General features: G+C 37.2%; 1 protein-coding gene across 1 annotated transcript; it reads right to left on the bottom strand.

Moving 5' to 3' along the window:
* Positions 1-450: 450 nt before the first annotated feature.
* On the bottom strand, positions 451-4,996 carry LOC107791581 (uncharacterized). Its single transcript, XM_016613668.2, has 3 exons — positions 4,880-4,996; positions 2,864-3,061; positions 451-926 (listed from the first exon to the last, which is right to left on the bottom strand). The coding sequence occupies exons 2-3, from the start codon at positions 3,043-3,045 to the stop codon at positions 740-742; spliced, it is 369 nt and encodes a 122-aa protein (XP_016469154.1). The 5' UTR covers positions 3,046-3,061; positions 4,880-4,996; the 3' UTR covers positions 451-739.
* Between the last annotated feature and the right edge of the window lie 14,696 nt (positions 4,997-19,692).

Below are 19,692 nucleotides of genomic sequence, written 5' to 3'. Positions count from 1 at the left end.
CTATGTTCCTTTTTTTTCCTTCTTAGTCATGGGGCTGGAGAGACGAAATATGGGGTGGTAGATAAAACTAGGATGGGGATTGGGGACGAAGACGAACCGGGATGGGGGGAGGGGGGAGAAGAGAAAATGCTGGGTTTTGGGGTTGGGGGAGAAGACATGGGTTATATTTTTTTTCTTTAATTTAAAGGAAAGAGTTAAAAAAAAGGGAAAATTTAAAAAAAAAATTACTTTCAGATGAATGTTTTAGTTTTCACGCGCCTCTTTTATTTGTAATACACGCGTGTAACACATGGCAAAAGAGATGTATAATTGACACACTTTTAAAAGTTTTAATGTGTAATATTATTCTCGTGTTTAACAAGTGTGTAAGAGAAATTTGAGTACAAGGTCGATGGGTAAAGTATGTATTTTGCCTTATTTCTACTGATGGAACCAAGAGGTATCCACATATCAACAAAAGGAACATTAACAAAGCGCACGTACTGTCATGGGCAGCAGTATCATTCAACAGATAAAATTACTATTACAAATTTCAATCTAAGCCTCCCCATTGAGGTGGGAAAAAGATGAGCCAGAATTAGTAAATTATTGCATCAATTTAAACACTGATTTCTCAGATCCAAAAACTTTCTTCAGAAACAAAACCTGGTATGAATTTCCTGTCACTCAAATCACGCTAATAAAAGGAGAGACCTCACAGTTGTCAATTTGACCAAACAAATTTTCGGAAACTGATATCTCAGACATAGTAACCAGTGAATGTAAATCCTCTTCCTACTATCTCACCAGCACAGTACCATGCAAAGCACTCCAAGCCGAACAAAGCAGCAATGCCTGCATCTTCAACCTTCAATTCCTTTCTATTCCTCCACATATGCTTGACAGAATCGACTTCCTTCCAAAATGACTCATAACGGCCAGGGATGCTGCAGAGGGAGTAAAAAAGGTTACAATTATCAAGAACAAATGCAACTCATAATGGCTAAGCTACTCGTAATATTTTTGATGTAAAGATGCATGCCACTCTACTTGGCTCAATTAGAACAAAACTGATCATAAAATCTCAGACATGGGAGCAAAATGGGGGTTAAAATAAAGCATATCAACTAATGATGTCTTCGGCCACCAAATTTGGTTGCATTACATGCGGAATGATTAGTTCACATAATAACATTTTATCACAGCGCCTAAAATTGCCTATAGTAATCTTTTGAGATAATTTCAGAGACCTCCCCTCACGTTTCGATTTATCACACTAAATTCACTTGTGGTTTACGAAATTACGCTTACATCCCTTATTTTGATTATTCCGTAACACTTCTTTTAACTTATTTATCCTTAGTAAAAAGAATTATAACTTACCTAATTTACCCTTGTATCTTTTATTATTTTATTTAATAATTTTATAAATACTTTATTTCATTAACAAATTCGCTGGAAATTCCTTCATACTCTGCAAATGCTAGTTTCCATTCCACATTCTTCTTCCTGTCAAACCAGTGGAAGGATTGTCTTTACTTTCAACATTGCTTCTGTGACATTAGCTCCTTGCTTATAAAAATAAAGCCATTACACATCAGATAAGCCCGTGTGTTAGTTTGACAAGCTATACAATTGCTTTAATCAATAAACCTACATATGTTCTTGCAGCAACGCAAACCGGAACTAAGTGGAGTAATTCATTTCTTCTTTTGAAACAAGAAGTGTTCTCTTAACAGTAGCTTTACTTTTACCAAATAAAAACTCTTCTCCATAGCTTTACATTTACCAAAATATTTTGCTGGTTTTTGTTTCCGGTGACAAAACGCTTTCCGGTAGCATCTTTACCAAGTTTGATGGGGAAAAATAGACTCTCCAAAAGAAGAAGCTGATGAAGTTATGGTTTTTATTTTAAAAAAAAAAGAAAGAGTGTATTACTAAGGGTAAATTAGGTAAGTTATAATTCTTTTTATTAATGACAAATAAGTTACGAGAATTGTTACAAAAAAAATCAAAATAAGGAAGGTAAGCCTTAAGAGAAGTTAGTGTGACGAAGCGAAACATGAGGGGAGGTCTCTGAAATTATCTCTAATCTATTTTTTGTAGGTAATTGCCAATAATAATCTTTAACAAGAGAATTCTATGACTATGTCTATAAATAATTATCTACTGGGATTATGATTATAGCTATATTATTTACTTGTTTTGACACAAACACCAAAAAACATATAATGCACATTATTACGCATAAAACATTTCACTTCAAAACTAAGTTGCGCGGACTCTTCGATTTTGATGCCGTCCCCGTCCCGATACGAGACCGGGACGGGAGCGGGATACGTCCCGGATACGATCAACTGACTTCAGACACTTTGACCGGAGTCCATCGACAAATTTGGGAGAAAAATAGAGATTTTGATTTCTCAAAATAAAAAATAAAACAGATTTAGGAGAATGAAAGAATAATGTCCATCTTGGAGAGTGAAAGATTGAATTCTACAATATTCATGTAAGTTTTTTCACAGAATATCTCTCAAAATTTACAATATTTTTATAGCTCTATTTTTTTTAGCCGAATCCCCGCACCCGTATCCATATCCGGATCCGCACCCCCGAATCTTAAAATTTAGATTTTGCCGAATCCGATACTCGGATCCGTCCCGTATCAGATACCCGCATCCGAGTCCGAGCAACTTAGCTTCAAAACCATATCAAATCAAAATAACTATAAGATGCAGTTCCAGAGTACACGTACCAATATATATATACACACACTGTGCATTATTGCAAATAGACCATTGTGGTGTACCTAATTGAAATACAATAAATTTATCCTAAAAGCTTAGCAACAAATATCAAGTAACTAGGCTAAAGAGAGTATAACCTGGCAAGACGCGTGTATAGCAACTGCTTGGACAATTCATTGCATTTTTCAACAGTAGGTGGCTCTACAATATACTGTTTGTTCTGCTCCAGCAACTGTTTGTAGTAGCCAGTACCATGCTTAGCAAGAAACTGTGAAGCTTGATATGCCTTAGATTGCAGTTGCTGAATTTTGGATGCCATCAATACCAAGAAAGTCCTAAACACAGCAACAATGAAAATAAAATCAAACATCTAACCAGCTAACAGAGCAGACATGCTCCCACCCTAGCACACTGGAGGATGATGGAAACTTGGAGGAAGGCAGAAAGTAGTTGGGAAGGTCACACCCTTTTGTATTTATTGGTTATTAAGGACAGAAGTAACTAAAAAATAAATGAAGGGTTGAGAATCCATTGTCGGGGGCCAAAAGTTCACCTTTTCTTTTACATTGTTGGTGCAAAGTGGAGATACCCAATTATATAGAAGTTGGTTAGATTTCTGGAGGCTTGATGGACTTTCTTATACAGATTGTCTCGGAGTTGTACAAACGGATTCTTATATTTACGTAAAAGGGGACCAGACATACACGCCTCATTTTGTAATTCTTTCAATTTAAAAAGCAACATCACATAAAATCTATTACCATTTTATTCCACGGACTTACAAAAATTGGTAACCAGTGAAAGATCTAGCCTGAAAAAGGTTCAAAATATTGCCAGCCATTTCCCTCAGAAAAACAGCAAAAGGTTAGGGATTCAGCAATCTAATTCAGGATCGAATGAGGCTTTTGATCAAAAGGTCACACTCTCACATGTCTAGACCTAGAATGACTCTGCCTAATAAGAACAAAGTTGAGACTCAACTCCAAAGTTTCAATCAAACAATCAACAGAGCCTCAATCCCATCTTTATGAATCATCTATATCTATCTTACTCTATTTCGGGCCTACCTCAAAATTTCCATGAATATTTTTTCCCCAACCAAATACACTACTGAAAACGAGCTAGTCCAAGAATTTCATCCATTTTATTGCACATAATCATTGGTATTCTAATGCACACAAGAAAAAACAACAATTTTTCGTGGTTTCATTGACAAACTACAAGTAATTTCTCTAAAATCCCACAAAATGAAAGCTGATATTTTTTGACGTCACGTCTGGGGCTAACCCTTTGGACCAACCGCAGCCTTTAAAACTCAAAGATAATGCGCCCGCCCTTCTACCCTTCATCACTTAAATACCAAGCCTAGTTCGCATGATGCGAAGCTCAAACCTGTGACCCGACTCACAAATCCCTCAATATTTTGCCACTTGAACTAAGCCCCGGAGGCTAAAATGAGAGCTGATATTTAACACCAAAGTGTGTGGCCTAGTGGTCAATGAAGTGGGCTTAGAACCATGAGGCCTCATGTTCAAATCCCAGTGGACTAGCGAAGGCAAAAAAAAAAAGGTGATTGTTTTCCATCTGTCTAAGCCTTGTCTAAGCCTTGGTGACAGCTGGTACCTATTGCTGGAGGAAGGTAGCAAATATACCATGGAATTATGTGCGAGCAAGATGGCCCGGACACCACAGCTATCAAAAAATGAGAGCTGATGGTTTCCTATCTAGTTCCAATTCTATCTCACAGATCAAAGCTGAACATCATCAGTCATAGCTAAGTCAAACCAATAAACCGAAAACCCTAATCACCTCCCACACCAAAAGCACAACATATAAACCTACAACAAATTCAATCTCCTGAACACATGCCTAAGTGTGTAATTTTGTGATTATCTACAATTTCAAGGAACAAGATCTGACAGAAATTAATAGTAAAAGGTTAAATATATCAATCAATCAACAAACTACGCCTCAATTCCCAAGAAACTAGTTTGATTGACTATACAAATCCTCTATATCCATTTCGCTCTATTCGAGTCAATTTCATTTAATAAAAAAAAATTATACAAATTAGGAAGCGAAAACAGAAAAAAAAAATGCAATTATAATGAATAAAGGACACAATTGAACAAAAACTGAAGCTCAAATTTTACCTTTTTGTCTGCCGAGTAATCTACGATTTGCAGTAACGAAATACTACGGGCGATGTTTTGCTTCAGTCGCCGATAGTAGTGACCCTCGTTTTCTGATAAAGACTTCTGAAAAATTATGAATTGGTGATTTTCTACCTTCCCACTGAAAGTTTCGATTATTACATTTTGCACCCCACGAAAAAACTAGTAATCCACTTGTGATGCACTTAGTTTAGGTTTGTTTCTATTTCCCTCTTTTCTTTTTTGTACTCCTTGATACTTAGCACCCTTGAGGATGGGCCTATTCTTTTCCTTTTTCTCTACTACTTAATTTGTGAAGATTGCTTCAATAAAATAGTTTTTTAGGTTGGTTGTGACATAAATGAATTAAGTTAAAGTGTATTTTCTCATCATAGTTGATTAAATTCGTCGAGAACTAGATTTCGAATTGTATATTTGTTTTTATATATCATATGTAAAAATACTCAATGTAAATTCATTTGTAGTGCAATCTAGCTTACGCACATTGTATTTGTAAAACCAAAATGTCCTAATTGGGTTCATTTTAAGTTCCTCAAAAGGTACCGATCTAATTTTGAATAGCCTACTATTCAACTCATGTTTATGCTCGTATAAATACAGTTCTGGTATTGTAAACTTGAATGCAAATACTTAACGTATAAATTACCCCATAAGTTATATCCTACCAATTATTTCCAATTATTATGCAATAAACATATTTACTCATATGTAAACCTAATACAATTTCTGTAAACCCCATCTTTAAAGCTATTAGTTTTATTATAACACTTATTGTCTGTGGTGGCTGCTAAAACTTGGAGTATATATTAACAATTCTAATAACACTTAACAGTTACCTAATGTTATTAATCTTTATTAACTATAATATTATGAAATAATAAATTTCTTGTAATAATAACAGAAACGGGAAAAACAGAAGTAAAGCAAAAACTGGAAATAATCAGAAAATAGTATCTAAAAATATATTTTGGAATGAAATCGAGCCTACCGAATGTACAGTGTGTCGTTAAGGAAATTATTTCACTCAAGTACCCGAGGTGTTAGAATATTATTCTCCCAGGATAGAACGATTTGACTCACTAAAGTATCGGTACATAAGACGTTGGTAAACTGCGAACCACTCAACGGTTGTAAATCACACTGGATTTTATTTGTGCAGAAGAAAAAGAAGTTTGAAGTTCTGAAAATTTCGTAAGAAAAAATTCTGGGATCAAAACGAATTTATAGCCATTTTCTGGCACCGTTTCTGAAAATTTACAATCTTTCAGAAACAGCCAGGTTGTTGGAAACAGGCAGGAATATTTAAAATTATCTGAAAAAAGAAACGGATCGGGTCGTGGGTCGCACGCGTGAATCCTAGGTTATTTCGGGTTGACTTATGATAGTAATTAATTAAATAATGAAAGAAAATTTACCAAAAAAATTAATCAATCAATCGATCTTTGACCAAATCCAAATTTGTATCGAAGCCAAATCTGAAGCTGAGCCGAGCCGAGCCGGCAAGCAACGACGGCACGAGGCCTACCTTCTTTCCAATCCATTTAACACCAAGGAAAGTGCTTTCTTAATATAATCACATTCCATTTTCTTTCCACTACTAATAAGGGACAATTGCTCTTTTTTCAAAGCATAAGGGAACAACTCACTTTCCCTTCATATTTCTTCCCTCCATTTCCCATTCACCAACCTCCAATTCCAACAATCCCCCACATGAATAGGGAATGGTTTTAAGACAAAAGAATGCACGAACGAGTGTGTAATTTACAAGCAATGATTAATTGCATCTCGATAAGTAGGTTTCCCTTTGAACTTTTCGTAGTGAACTTATATCGGATATACTCGGTCAATCAGTAGATTTGATATCTTTGAACCGTTGAGCTTTATTATATACATAGACAACAAAAGTCACACAATCAACCCTTAACCATCTATGGTTTTCACGGTTGTGTTCGTTTCAGCCATAAACACCGCCTGGTTTCATGAGTGCTTAGAGAATGGGTCTTTACTTTCATTCCTCTTGAAGCGGCTTACACTTCACATCCACATAGGTGATTTCTAAATGTGTAGTCCTATAGACACACTATCTGGTCATTTCCTGCCAGACTTAGCAAATCATTAAGAAGCTTTAAGCTTTATTGACTCATCAAAAAGCCTTAATGCTTTACCCTGATTTCTGAACATTATCTTCATCACGAGAATGGGTTGAGTTATTTGACAATGTTGAATCGCCATTCATAACTTTACTTGATCTCTTTGAACCTATCTCTTGGGATCTCCAGTCTGTTAGGTAGAGTTACCGCTATGATGGCTTGTCCTGGGCCTTAACTCTATCCCCTTCGATGATCTTGCAACTGCCTCTCTAGATAGGCCTTTTGCAAGTGGATCTGACACATTATCTCTTGATTTCACATAGTCAATCGTGATAACACCACTAGAGAGTAGTTATCTAATGGTATTGTGTCTTCGTCATATGTGACGAGAATTTCCGTTATACATAAGGCTCCCTGCCTACCTATTGCTTCTTAACTATCACAATGTATACATATATGTGCCAAAAATTTGGGCCAAAATGAAATATCTTTCAAAAAATTCCGAAGCCATTCAACTTCTTCACCGGCCTTGTCTAAATCTATGAATTCAGATTCCATCGTAGAACGGGCGATGAACATTTGTTTGGATGATTTTCAAGACACCGCTCTACCCCTAATTATGAAAATATATCCATTTGTTGATTTAACTTCAGATGATCCGGTTATATAATTTGTATCACTATATCCCTCAATCACGGAGGGATATTTGTTATAATGCAGAGCATAGTCTTAGGTATGTTTCAGATATCCCAAAATTCGTTTCATTTCCATCCAATGTATTTGATTGGGATTATTTAAAAACCGATTTAGTTTCCTAATAGCACATGCTATATCTGGTCGCATACAATTCATGATATACATCAAATTTCTCAATACTCTTGCATAGTCCAGTTGTGAGTCACTTTCACCTTTATTCTTTTGAAGTGCATAACTCACGTCAATTAGAGTCTTGGCAATCTTGAAATCCAAATACTTGAACTTGTCAAGTACCTTGTGTAGTCTTGTAAATTCTGATTTTTAGGATCACATCAGCAACTCCTAAGTCTTTCATGTCAAATTTGCTAGCCAGCATGCATTTAGTAATATTTATATCTGCCATATCTTTCCTCATTATCAACATGTCATCAACATATAAACAAACAATGACTTCATGACCTAGAGTATTTTTAATGTAAACACATTTGTCACACTCGTTTATTTTAAAACCATTTGCTAACATTGTTTGGTCAAATTTAGCATGTCATTGTTTTGGTGCTTGTTTAAGTCCATAAAGCGACTTAACAAGTTTGCACACTTTTTTTTCTTTACCAGGAACCACAAAACCCTTAGATTGTTCCATGTAAATTTCGCGACTTAACAAGTTTGCACACTTTATTTCTTTACCAGGAACCACAAAACCCTTAGATTGTTCCATGTAAATTTCTTCCTCCAAATCTCCATTTAAGAAATCTGTTTTAACATCCATTTGATGGATTTCAAGACCATACACGGTCACTAATGCCACTAACACTAAAGGCTTATTTCCTGAAGGAAGATCAATCAATTCTCATGTATGGTTATCTAAAATTAATTGAATCTCACTATTGACTGCCTTTTTCCAAAATGCTGAATCAGAAGATGAGATGGCTGCTTTGAAAGTTTGAGACTCATTTTCAATCAAGAATGTTACAAAATCTGGTCCAAAGGAAGTAGATGTTCTTTGACGTTTGCTACGCCTTAGATCCTCTTCACTTAGAGTATTTTCCTTTGGTTCTTTCTGTGGTCGTTTAGATCTTTCACTTGACGACTAGCATTCAGTTTTATACGAATAAATGTTTTCAAAGAATTTAGCATTATCTGATTCAATTACTATATTAATATGAATTTTGGGATTATCAGATTTATGAACCAAAAATCGACATGTTTTACTGCTGGTAGCATATCCAATAAAACATAATCCATAGTTTTTGGTCCGATTTTTACCCTTTTGGGTAAAGGTACTTGTACCTTTGCTAAACACCCCATACTTTGAAATATTTCAAGTTGGGTTTTCTTCCTTTCCATTATTCATATAGAATATATTGTATTTTGTAGTGGGGGTACTCTAATGAGTATTCGGTTAGTTGTAAGGGTAGCTTTGTGATGACCTCACCTCGTTTGCATGCACAATCTGGGCGGGAAGCCGGAAAGCCATTATGTAAAAATCTGTGAAAAATGGTAAATTTTGATTATAAAATGAATTAAGTTGACTTCGGTCAATATTTTGGGTAAATAGACCCGGACCCGTAATTTGATGGTCCCGGAGGGTCCGTAGGAAAATATGGGACTTGGGCGTATGCCCGAAATCGAATTCTGAGATCCCAAGCCTGAGAAATGAATTTTCAAAGAAAATTATTTTCTAAAATTATTTATGAAATTTGGAAATGAATTGTGATTAGAACTCGATGGTATCGGGCCCATATTCTAGTTCTGGTGACCGGTACATGTCTTATATGTGATTTAAGATAAGTCTGTAAAATTTGGTAAGAAACGGACTTGAAATGACGTGAATCGGATCATTTTTGAGAAAATTGGAAATTTGAAGTTCTTAAGAAAATTTGGTAAGAAACGGACTTGAAACAGACTTGATGCTAAATTCATAGTTGTTGATGTTATTTTAGCGATTTGAATACACGAGCAAGTCCGTATGATATTTTTAGGTTGGTGTGCATGGTTGGTTTGGAGCCCCGATGGCTCGGGTGAGTTTTGGATAGGCCACGGAGTGGAATTTTGACTTGGGATGTTGCAGATTTTGAACTGATGTATTTCAAGCCTGCACGCTTCGTATTTGTGAAGCCTGGCTCGCAAATACGAGATCGCATTTGCGAAGGCTATGTCGCAAATGCGAACTAGCCCAAGCCAGCACTATCTCGCAAATGTGAGGTTCCCATCACAAATGTGATCCCCCCCCAGCTACTGACTTAGTTGCAAATGCGACTCTTGTATCATAAATGCGATTTTGCATTTGCGAGAGGTTTATCGCAAATGCGACTCTTGTATCACAAATGCGATTTTGCATTTGCGAGAGGTTTATCGCAAATGCGAAGAAGACCAGAAAATCTACTTGGTCGCAAATGTGATATTTTGTTCGTAAATGCGAACATAGCAGAGGTCGGGGTTCGCAATTGCGAACCCTGGTTGCAATTCCCATACTTGCAACCTGCAATTTTCATACTTAGCCGAAAATCTTTCATTTTTCACACTCTTTCAAAACTAAAACACTCTTGGGCGATTTTTCAAAGACAACTCTTCTTCCAAAATCGATTGTAAGTCAATTTTAACTTGTTTTCTTCAATCATTAACATCTTTCACATGATTTCAACTCAAAATCAATGATTTTCATGGGGAAATTGGGTGTTTTGGGTAGAACCTAGGTTTTTCAAAATTGGGGATTTGGACCTCGATTTGAGGTCCGATTTCAAAACAAATTATATATTTGGGTTCATGGAGGAATGGGTAATCGGGTTTTGGTTTGAATCTCGAGTTTTTACCATGTGGGTCCGGGGGCGATTTTTTACTTTTTGGGTAAAATATCGGAAAACACATTTTCATGCATTGGAGTTGATTCATTTAGGGTTTATTGATACAATTAAGTAACTTGTGGCTAGATATGAGCGAATTGGTGGTAGAATCAAGGGGTAAAGCGACAATTGAGACGCAAATTGTGTCTGTGACATCGAGGTAAGTGTTTGGTCTAACCTTAGCTTGAGGGATTAGGAGTTGTGTCATATTTTCTACTTGTTTCTTGTTGAGTACGATGCATAGGCATGGTGGCGAGTATCTATACGTTGGTGTCGAGCATGACCGTGAGTCTTAAATTGTGATTTATTGTGTTCTTGAATAATACTACGGATGCTTAAATTGATGATTCTCTGTATTGAGCAAGGATTATGATTGTTCTCGTGGGAATTACTTATGATTGATTATTGGTGTTAGCTGAGGTAGTTAGATGTTGGAACAAGTTTGGTTATAGCTGTTTCTCCCTTGCCGGGACGTATTTACTGATACTGTCGATTCCCTTGCCGGGATAGTATAGTTCTTTATTGATCCCTTGTCGGGACTCTTGTTATGATTGTTGTTGATTGTATATGTGGATCGGGTAGCGCGCCGTAACAATGTTATATTTGGATCGGGTTGCACGCCGCAACAATATTATATGTAGATCGGGTTGCACACTGCAACAATGATATAAATGTATCGGGTTGCACACCGCCATAATGATATAAATAGATCGGGTTGCACACCGCAACAATAATATAATCGGATCGGATTGCACGCTGCAACAGTGATAAATGATATAGATCGGGTTGCACACCACAACATTGTTGTTATGTGTTGGGATCGGGTTACGCACTGCAACAATTGTTGACACAAATTGTTAAAGATTGGTTACAAGTTCCTTGTTGCTTTGCTGTGAATTCTAAGTTGTCCTTATGCCTTTTTCTTGATTTTCTGTTGATATTGATATACCCTCGCAACATGTACCCCCTTCCATCTTTACTTGTTTATTTCTGTTTTATATTCTGTTGTATATTATATAGCTGCACAGGTTTATTTGGTAGTCTGGTCCTAGCTTCATCACTACTTCGTCGAGGTTAGGCTACGCACTTACCAGCACATGAGGTCGGTTGTGCTGATGCTACACTCTGCACTATGTGCAGAACCCGGAGTAGCTCTTGGACCATAGTATTTGGGTGGCTACCTTTAGTCCACGCAGAGATCCAAGGTAGACCTGCAGGCATCCGCAAGCCCTGGCATCTCCTCTATCATTTATTTCCTGTTTCATTTCTTTGATTCGGAAATAGTGTATCTTTATTTTCAGACTTTGTATTTAGCACTCTTAGATCGTATGTGGTACTGTGACACCAGTTCTGGGTGATTAAGGCTTAAACAGTTGTATTAGATTCATACTTTAGATATTGTACTACATTTCTTCCGCTTAATGAAATTTCCGCTGTTTTTCACATTATTACTTTATAAATGCTAAAAGGTTATAAAAATGGATCAAGATAATATGTTCAATAATTGGCTTGCCTAGCTCACATTAGTAGGCACCATCATGACTCCCGAGGGCGAAAAATCGGGGTCGTGACAAGCTTACCCCCATAAACTATGCGATAACGCGAAACTTATTAATAAAGCATTCATCATTTTCTTTAATGTCCGATTTTTTCTTTCCCTAATTCCATTGGATTGAGGTGTATAGTGGAAAGTAGCTTGATGGATAATTCCATATTCCGAATATATCTCTGCAAAAGGAGATTCGTATTCTCCACCCCTATCATTTCTAATCATTTTAAACTTTTTATTCAATTGATTCTCCACTTCATTCTTGTATTTCTTAAATGGTTCAATTGATTCATCCTTACTATTAAGCAAATAAACATAACAATATTGAGTGCAATCGTCAATAAAAGTTATAATATACTTTTTCGCACCAGGAGATAGCGTTGACTTCATATCACAAAGTCAATATGAATTAAGTCTAAAGGATTTGAATTCCTTTCAACAGACTCATAAGGATGTTTGACAAACTTAGATTCAACACATATTTGATATTTTGATTTATTGCACTCGAATTTAGGTAATACTTCTAAATTAATTAACTTCCATAAGGATTTTTAATTGACATATCCTAAATGAATATGCCATAAATTATTTGACTCCAATAAATAAGAAGAAGCTAAATTTTTATTAATACTGTCAAGAACCATTACATTGAGTTTGAAAAGGCCCTCTGTGAGGTATCCCTTTCGAGCATACATATCATTTTTGCTTACAACAATTTTGTTAGATACTAATAGACATTTGAATCTATTCTTAACAAGTAGGGAAGTTGAAACCAAATTTTTCCTAATAGTAGGAACATGAAGAATATCGTTGTGCGTTAACACCTTGTCGGAAGTCATCTTCAGGAATATCTTCCCATAACCCTCAATCTTAGCTGTTGCAGTATTTCCCATGGAAAGCTCTTCTTCGGGACCAGCAGTAAAGTAAGTAGCAAATGCTTATTTGACAACACAAGTATGTCGAGTGGCTCCAGAGTCAATCCCCAACTCATTCAAATTTCCAACTAAGTTACATTCTGAAAATATTGCACATAGAACATCAATGTCATCATTCTTCTCCACTATATTGGTTGCCCCTTTTTCTTGTCCTTTTTAGGGAGGCGACAGTCAGGGGATTTGTGACCATCTTTTCTACAAATATAGCAGTTGCTATTGAATTTTTTCTTGTTCTGCTCCTTAGTCTATCCAGAAGATCTCTTCTTTTTCTTACTTTTTGGAGCAGCCTCTTCAACGATATTCGCTTCCATAATCATTAAATTTTCACGCGACTTCTTATCGGCTATTTTGTTATCTTCCTCAATCTTAAGATGAATCACAAGATCCTACAACTTCATTTCTTTGTGCTTGTGCTTTAGATAATTTTTGAAATCTCTCCACAAAGGAGGTATCTTTTCAATCAATGCAGCCACTTGAGATGCTTCATTCATTACCATATCTTTAGCAATAAGGTCATGAAAAATAAGTTGAAACTCTTGAACTTAGGTTCCAACGGTTTTAATGTCTATCATTTTATAGTTTAGAAACTTGGCAACCACAAACTTTTTGAAGCACGCATCTTCAGTTTTGCACTTTTTCTCAAGTGCATCCCATAATTCTTTCGTAGTATTCATACTGTTGTAGATATTGTACAAATCATACTCCAAAGCACTTATGATGTAGCCTTTTGCAAAGAAAATCTGCATGTTTCCACGGTTCAACAATCATAAGTTTTTTATTGTTTGGCATTTAGGTGGCAGACACTGGAGGTTCTTCATTGATGAATTTCTACATACCAAGCGTGATAAGACAGAAGAATACCCTTTGCTGACATCCTTTGAAGTTGGATCCAGAAAACTTTCCCGATTTTTTGGCCGGTGGCGTAGTAGTTCGGTTTGACGAGGCTATTGTCATTGTCACAACAGTCGCAGAAGGAGTTCCAGTTTCTACTGCCATTTCTCACCATCAAAAGTTTACAAATAATAAGACAGTTTAATTAATAGCAGAAAAATAAAACAGTAAACAATACTGTAATTAATAATAAAAAGTACTTTTAATAAACAAAATCTGAAGTTTTTATATACTGTTTCATAGGAAAATGGTGAAGTTTTTATGTTCTAAATCATTTCTGAATTATGAACTTTAATATTCCGATGAAATTTTTATATCTTCAAATCAGAAATACAAAAAATCACAAGGAGTAGAAAACCATAAAGGTTTTAATCTCTAGAAAATAAAATACAAATTAAAGTATAAAGATAATTTCCTTAAGATTGTTATTAATCTGTATTAACTATAATATTATGAAACAGTAAATTTCCTATAATAAAAACAGAAACAGGGAAAACAGAAGTAAAGCAGAAACTAGAAATAATCAGAAAATAGAATCTAAACATATATTTTGGAATGAAATCGAGCCCACTGAATGCACAGTGTATCCTTAAAAAAATTATTCCCCTCAAGTACCCTAGGTGTTAGAATATTATCCTCCTAGGATATAACGATTAGGAAAAATTTTGGGATCAAAACGAATTTATAGCCATTTTCTGGCACTGTTTATGAAGATTTGCAACCTTTCAGAAACAGTGATGGCTGTTGGAACATGCGAGAATATTTAAAATTATCCGGGAAAAGAAACGGAATGGGTCGCGGGTTGCATGCGTGGAACCTGGGTTATTTCGGGTTGACTTTTTGATAACTAATTAAAAATTGAAAAAAAAATTGTCCAAAAAATTAATCAATCAATCTTTAACCAAAGCAGAAGTCGAGCGACGATGACGGCGCGAGGCTTACCTTCTTTCTAAATTATTTAATACCAAGGAAAGTGCTTTGTTAATATAAGTACATTCCCTTTTATTTCTATTACTAATGATGGGCGATTGCTCTTTTCCAAAGCATAAGGGAACAACTCACTTTCTCTTCACATTTCTTCCCTCCATTTTCCATTCACCACCCTTCAATCCAAATAACTAATAGTTACATATTTGAAAAATATAAAGTTTAAATACAAACAAGGACCTAATTGAATAATATAACCAATTCTAGAGAAGTAAGTACCCGACAATTTCTTATTTTGTCTTGTTTTATATTTTCGTTGATTTTAAAAGTTAATGACTTAAATTATCTACTTGTAGCGAAGTGAATATAATTAACAAAATTACAAGCTAAGATATTGTTTACCTCGAAAATACGAGCAAGAATTAAATTTGATTTGTGGTTTTAAAGATATGTGATTTAATTCAATACCAATTAATAATCAAGAAGTATGAAGTAGAAATGAAAGAGACAAGTGAATCAAACCAATGTTATTCAGCAGCAGTGACCTCGAGGTAGGCTTAGAACAATAAGAACAATTAAATAATAAAAGGAAAGTAAGAACAGTAGAGCTAAAGGACAATGTTGATGAACAGTAGGCGAAAAGGTAGGGAGTATATTCTTTTCTCAATGATTAGATGATGTTACAAATGGTTGGGGTCCCCTTTATATAATAGGGGAATCTCTAAATAAGGTATATTTCTATTTACAGTAAGGAATATTCCTGATACAACTGTCTAACCGCCTAGTGTAGAATCGTACAACCCTATGCCATGTTACAAATTCATAACGGTACTATTTCGAGGCAGAACAACTCGATACGTATTGTGCTCTGTCTTTGAACTCGGGTCTGGTCCCTCGAGTTAGAACTCTATCTTTCCTGGCTTCAGACTTCGGATGGCCTCGAAGACACACGATCTCGACCGCATACAGATAGTCCCCGCGTTTCTTAGAGAAAGACGATAAGAAACGATTTGATTCACATTTTTCCCGGAGTCTTTGTGATGATGTCATTTCTGTGATATAGGCGCTCGAAGTGACTGAAACATCCCGTCGGTCCACTTCCCCAAAACATTGAATGTATGCCAGTACTTGTCAGGCACTAGCGCCGCTGAACCATCGTTGCCCTTCTATAAATATGATGACATTCCTCTAAGTAAAGAACTTTACTCTTTCATCACATATTTCCCTTCTTCATTTCTTTCTCTAACCGTCTGTTCCCACCACCTCTTTAAGCGCCAAAAATGCCAAGTTCTTGTAAAAACACCTTATTCCGATACAGTCTGTATTCTTTTAGCTTGAAATCATGGCTAAAACCTCCAAAATGGTCCCCAAAAAAGATAAAGCATTGTCTTCTTCTACCTCTTAGTCGGCCAAACTGGTGGCGCCGCCGAATCTTGAAGAAATCACCCCCGACCCTTGTGTGATTAAGAAGGACTTTAGTATTGAAAATCCCCTCGATGTCCTAGGCAGATGCGAGCATGCATCTCGATATCTTAGCTTGATATCGGAGAAGCACATTAAAGATATAAAGAAAGACTGTGGTTGGGGAGATGAGGTCATGGTTCAGATCCTGAGTCCCGAGGAAAGCATTACTACCCACATGGAGGGGTTTTTAAGTTTTTACACTTACCCCTTCACACTGGGTCCCCTTGATCCGGTGGTGATCGACTTTTGCAAAACGTACGAAGTTACCCTCGGTCAGATTCACCCCTTGTTTTGGCACATCGTGATCTTGCTGCGCTACTTTTTCGAAAAAGTCGAGGGGTTAGAATTCACCCTCAACCACCTGATTCAATTGTACCGGCCCTAACTGTTTCGAGGGCTTGTCAAGTTGCAACGTCTCACGAAGAAAGCCTTTTTTGCTAGTAACGATGAAACCAAGGATCGGGGTTGGATGAGCCGGTTCGTCAGAGTAAGGACTTCGGATGTCATTCCCCGGGAAAAAAATGTCGTTCCCGGAGAGATGGAATTATAATCGTAAGTGGAGTCCTTCTTCCCAATATCTATATATACTCAATTTCCGCATCCCATAATAATATTTTTATCCTTTCTACACCTGTTGCTTGGATACCTCATGCTGTCCCCGATCTCGAGGACTGGGTCCGAAAGTTGGCTGCGGCCTCCTCGTATGACGAGCACAAATGGCATGATTTTAGAGGGGCAAAATCAGAACGCCCTGAGTGAAAATCTCGGGTCCATGATAATAGGTCACTCCCTTTCTTTACCATCTTACTCCGAAGAGGCAATCGAAGATGCTAACGCTCTTTGTACGTCCAATCCGAGCAAGGTCCTCGAGGAAGATCCTTTTCAGGGTTGCTTCGCTGGGGTCGAGGATACCACTGACCTTAATGATGCATCCATCATCTTCGAAGTAGCTCAACATCTCCTCTCTCGTGTAAATACCAACTTTCATTGCTGTAATGTTTTCTTTCTTTCCTTTTCTTTGACTGATATATCTTCCTTTCACGTATAGGCCATTGCCAAGTTTAGAGCCGAGCTGACCATTGTGAGGCCGAGCTCAGGAGAGTTTTGGGCGAAGAGAAATCCCTAAGGCTCCTATGTAGCCAAAAGGAATAAGAGGTTAAGGACATCCGGGCCGAATTGGCCAAAGCTCAAAAAACGAGGTCGAGCTATATGAGCAGGTAACTGTAATATTAACAGAGTATGGTCTTCTAGGCCCTACTTCGGAGGCTAACACTTCGATATCTCAGTTGCAGCAAAAGTTGGAGATGATTGGGCAACTCCGGGGCGACTTTGATCAAGTTAAGGTAGATTTCCATAGGTGGAAAAAGAACATGGATCAGCTCGCTGCCGATAAAGAAGCTATTATAGTCCAACTGACCTCGGCTGAAACTAAACTCTGAGGTATTAAAGCGAAGGGTCTGGCCCAAGCTAGGAAAATCGATGAGTTAGAGGCAAAGCTTGCTAGAACCCGGGCTGAAGCTGCACAAGCCAAGGCCGAAGTTGAGAAGACGAAGGCCATGACTGATAAGACCATTGCCACATACTTAAGAGATGTCGCAGCTGTCCAAGCGGAGTTTAGGGAGGCCTCCGATCGGGAAAAATGGTGCAATGGTTTGACCAAATGTCAAGCTCGGAGGGAGAGTCTCGAAGAAATCCACACTCGAGGGTTCGACCTTACTGAAGAGATAGCTGATGCAAAGGCTTAGGAAATCGATGTCAGGTTTCTTGTCTCTTCAGATGATGAAGATATTGTGAGCGGCTCCGAAGGCGGGGAAGGTGAGGAAGGTGCCTCCGAGGAAGAGGGGGTTCCCGAAGACAAAGCTGCCGAGGGTATAGTTCTTGAGGATGGCGCTTCCGGGGATATGACCCCGAAAATAGATTAGTTTCAAATTTTCTTTTATGTACAAGGGCCCCTTGTGAGCATTATAAATATGTTTTGTAAAACATCCCTTATGAATATAAAGTATATTTTTGCTCTATCCTCAACTTGTGTTGAATTTTATTTTGTTCTCATTTGTGAAAGATTTCGATTGTACAATTCAAATAATTAGTCCGAGTATTGGTTCAAACTCAGAACATAATAAACCCTTAGGTTTTTATTGATCAATATAATACCCCTTAAGGTTTTTTTAACCCTCGAGCTAAGCTTAAATCAATTTTGATGTGAGCTCGAAATAATGGGACTCTTGGGACCGAGTTGAGTGAGAACGAGGTCTTGACCTCTATATGTTTTGGCCCTTAGGCCTTTTTAAGTTGGCCCTTAGGTTCTTATACATCGGCCCTTAGGATCTTATACGTCGGCCCTTAGGCTCTTTAAGTTGGGCCGATTCGGCCTCTAAAGTGGCTATAATTTTTCCCTTTTTTCCGCTAAAAGACTTTGTGAAAATTTTTGTATGCCTTAGCATGTACATTTTGTACCCGTTGGGTTTTTCGAGGTCCGACGTATTGGAACCTTATTAGTAACTTGTTTGTGTAATGATGATCGAATACCTCTTAAGGTTTTATCGAAGGCTGATGTTATCGAAACCTTTAAATTATTCGAGGGCTAAGTTTATCGAAGCCCTTTATTTTTTGCTTTTGCCGAGGGTAGCCTATTTTATCCAGTTTTTACAAAGTATTTGAAGGCCTCTAATTTATAGCAGAAGTCGGACGTCTCCGAGCCGCATTATTTAGGCTGTAGCCTTTTTACATGATCGCAGTCTTTAGTATGGCTGTAGACTTCGGGTATGTCACTTGGACTTGTTTCCCGATAACTTTTGGAACTTGTTCGAAAAGTTAATCCCCGAGTATATTGGCCTTGGCCTTTGTTTCGAGGGGATGCCTCTTTGAGGTCTTATGAGTCCAAGTTATTGGTGACTCATATGTATTGACTGTCGATGATACTCCCCGTGTATTCGGGGGTGCTTTTATGCTTTGGCTCTTGAGCCGTTTCCCGTAGGATTATAAGTGTAGAACTCGTATAATAGTAGACTTCTTTGAGACAAAAAGTTATTTTGATATTAACATAATGCTTCTTCAAATAATTGATACAAGCGTACATGTTTTGCCGTCGGGGCTCGATTATTCTATATGGACACGGTTCATCTGACTGTTTGGCCCATTATAAAATTTTCCTATCGAGGCCCTCTTAGACGTGAAGTATTTTCCATAAAAATATAACCTCCGAGGGTGATTCCTCCCAGTATTCGAGGTTGATTGAAAAGAATCTTTGGATACTGTTGAGTTCTCCTTAGGCAGCACATAATTGCTGCCTCGTTAAAAACCTTGCCGGTAAAACCCATTTGGGACAAAATCCGATCTAAAGGAAAAAGAGTGCAATGCATGCTTTAAAACCTAAGGCCTTCGTGTAAACAGGGTG

Source organism: Nicotiana tabacum, chromosome 8 (assembly GCF_000715075.1).
Source record: "Nicotiana tabacum cultivar K326 chromosome 8, ASM71507v2, whole genome shotgun sequence".
NCBI classification, from domain to species: domain Eukaryota; kingdom Viridiplantae; phylum Streptophyta; class Magnoliopsida; order Solanales; family Solanaceae; genus Nicotiana; species Nicotiana tabacum.
Note: the sequence above shows the minus strand (reverse complement) of the source record. Positions and strands in the feature narration are given on the sequence as shown.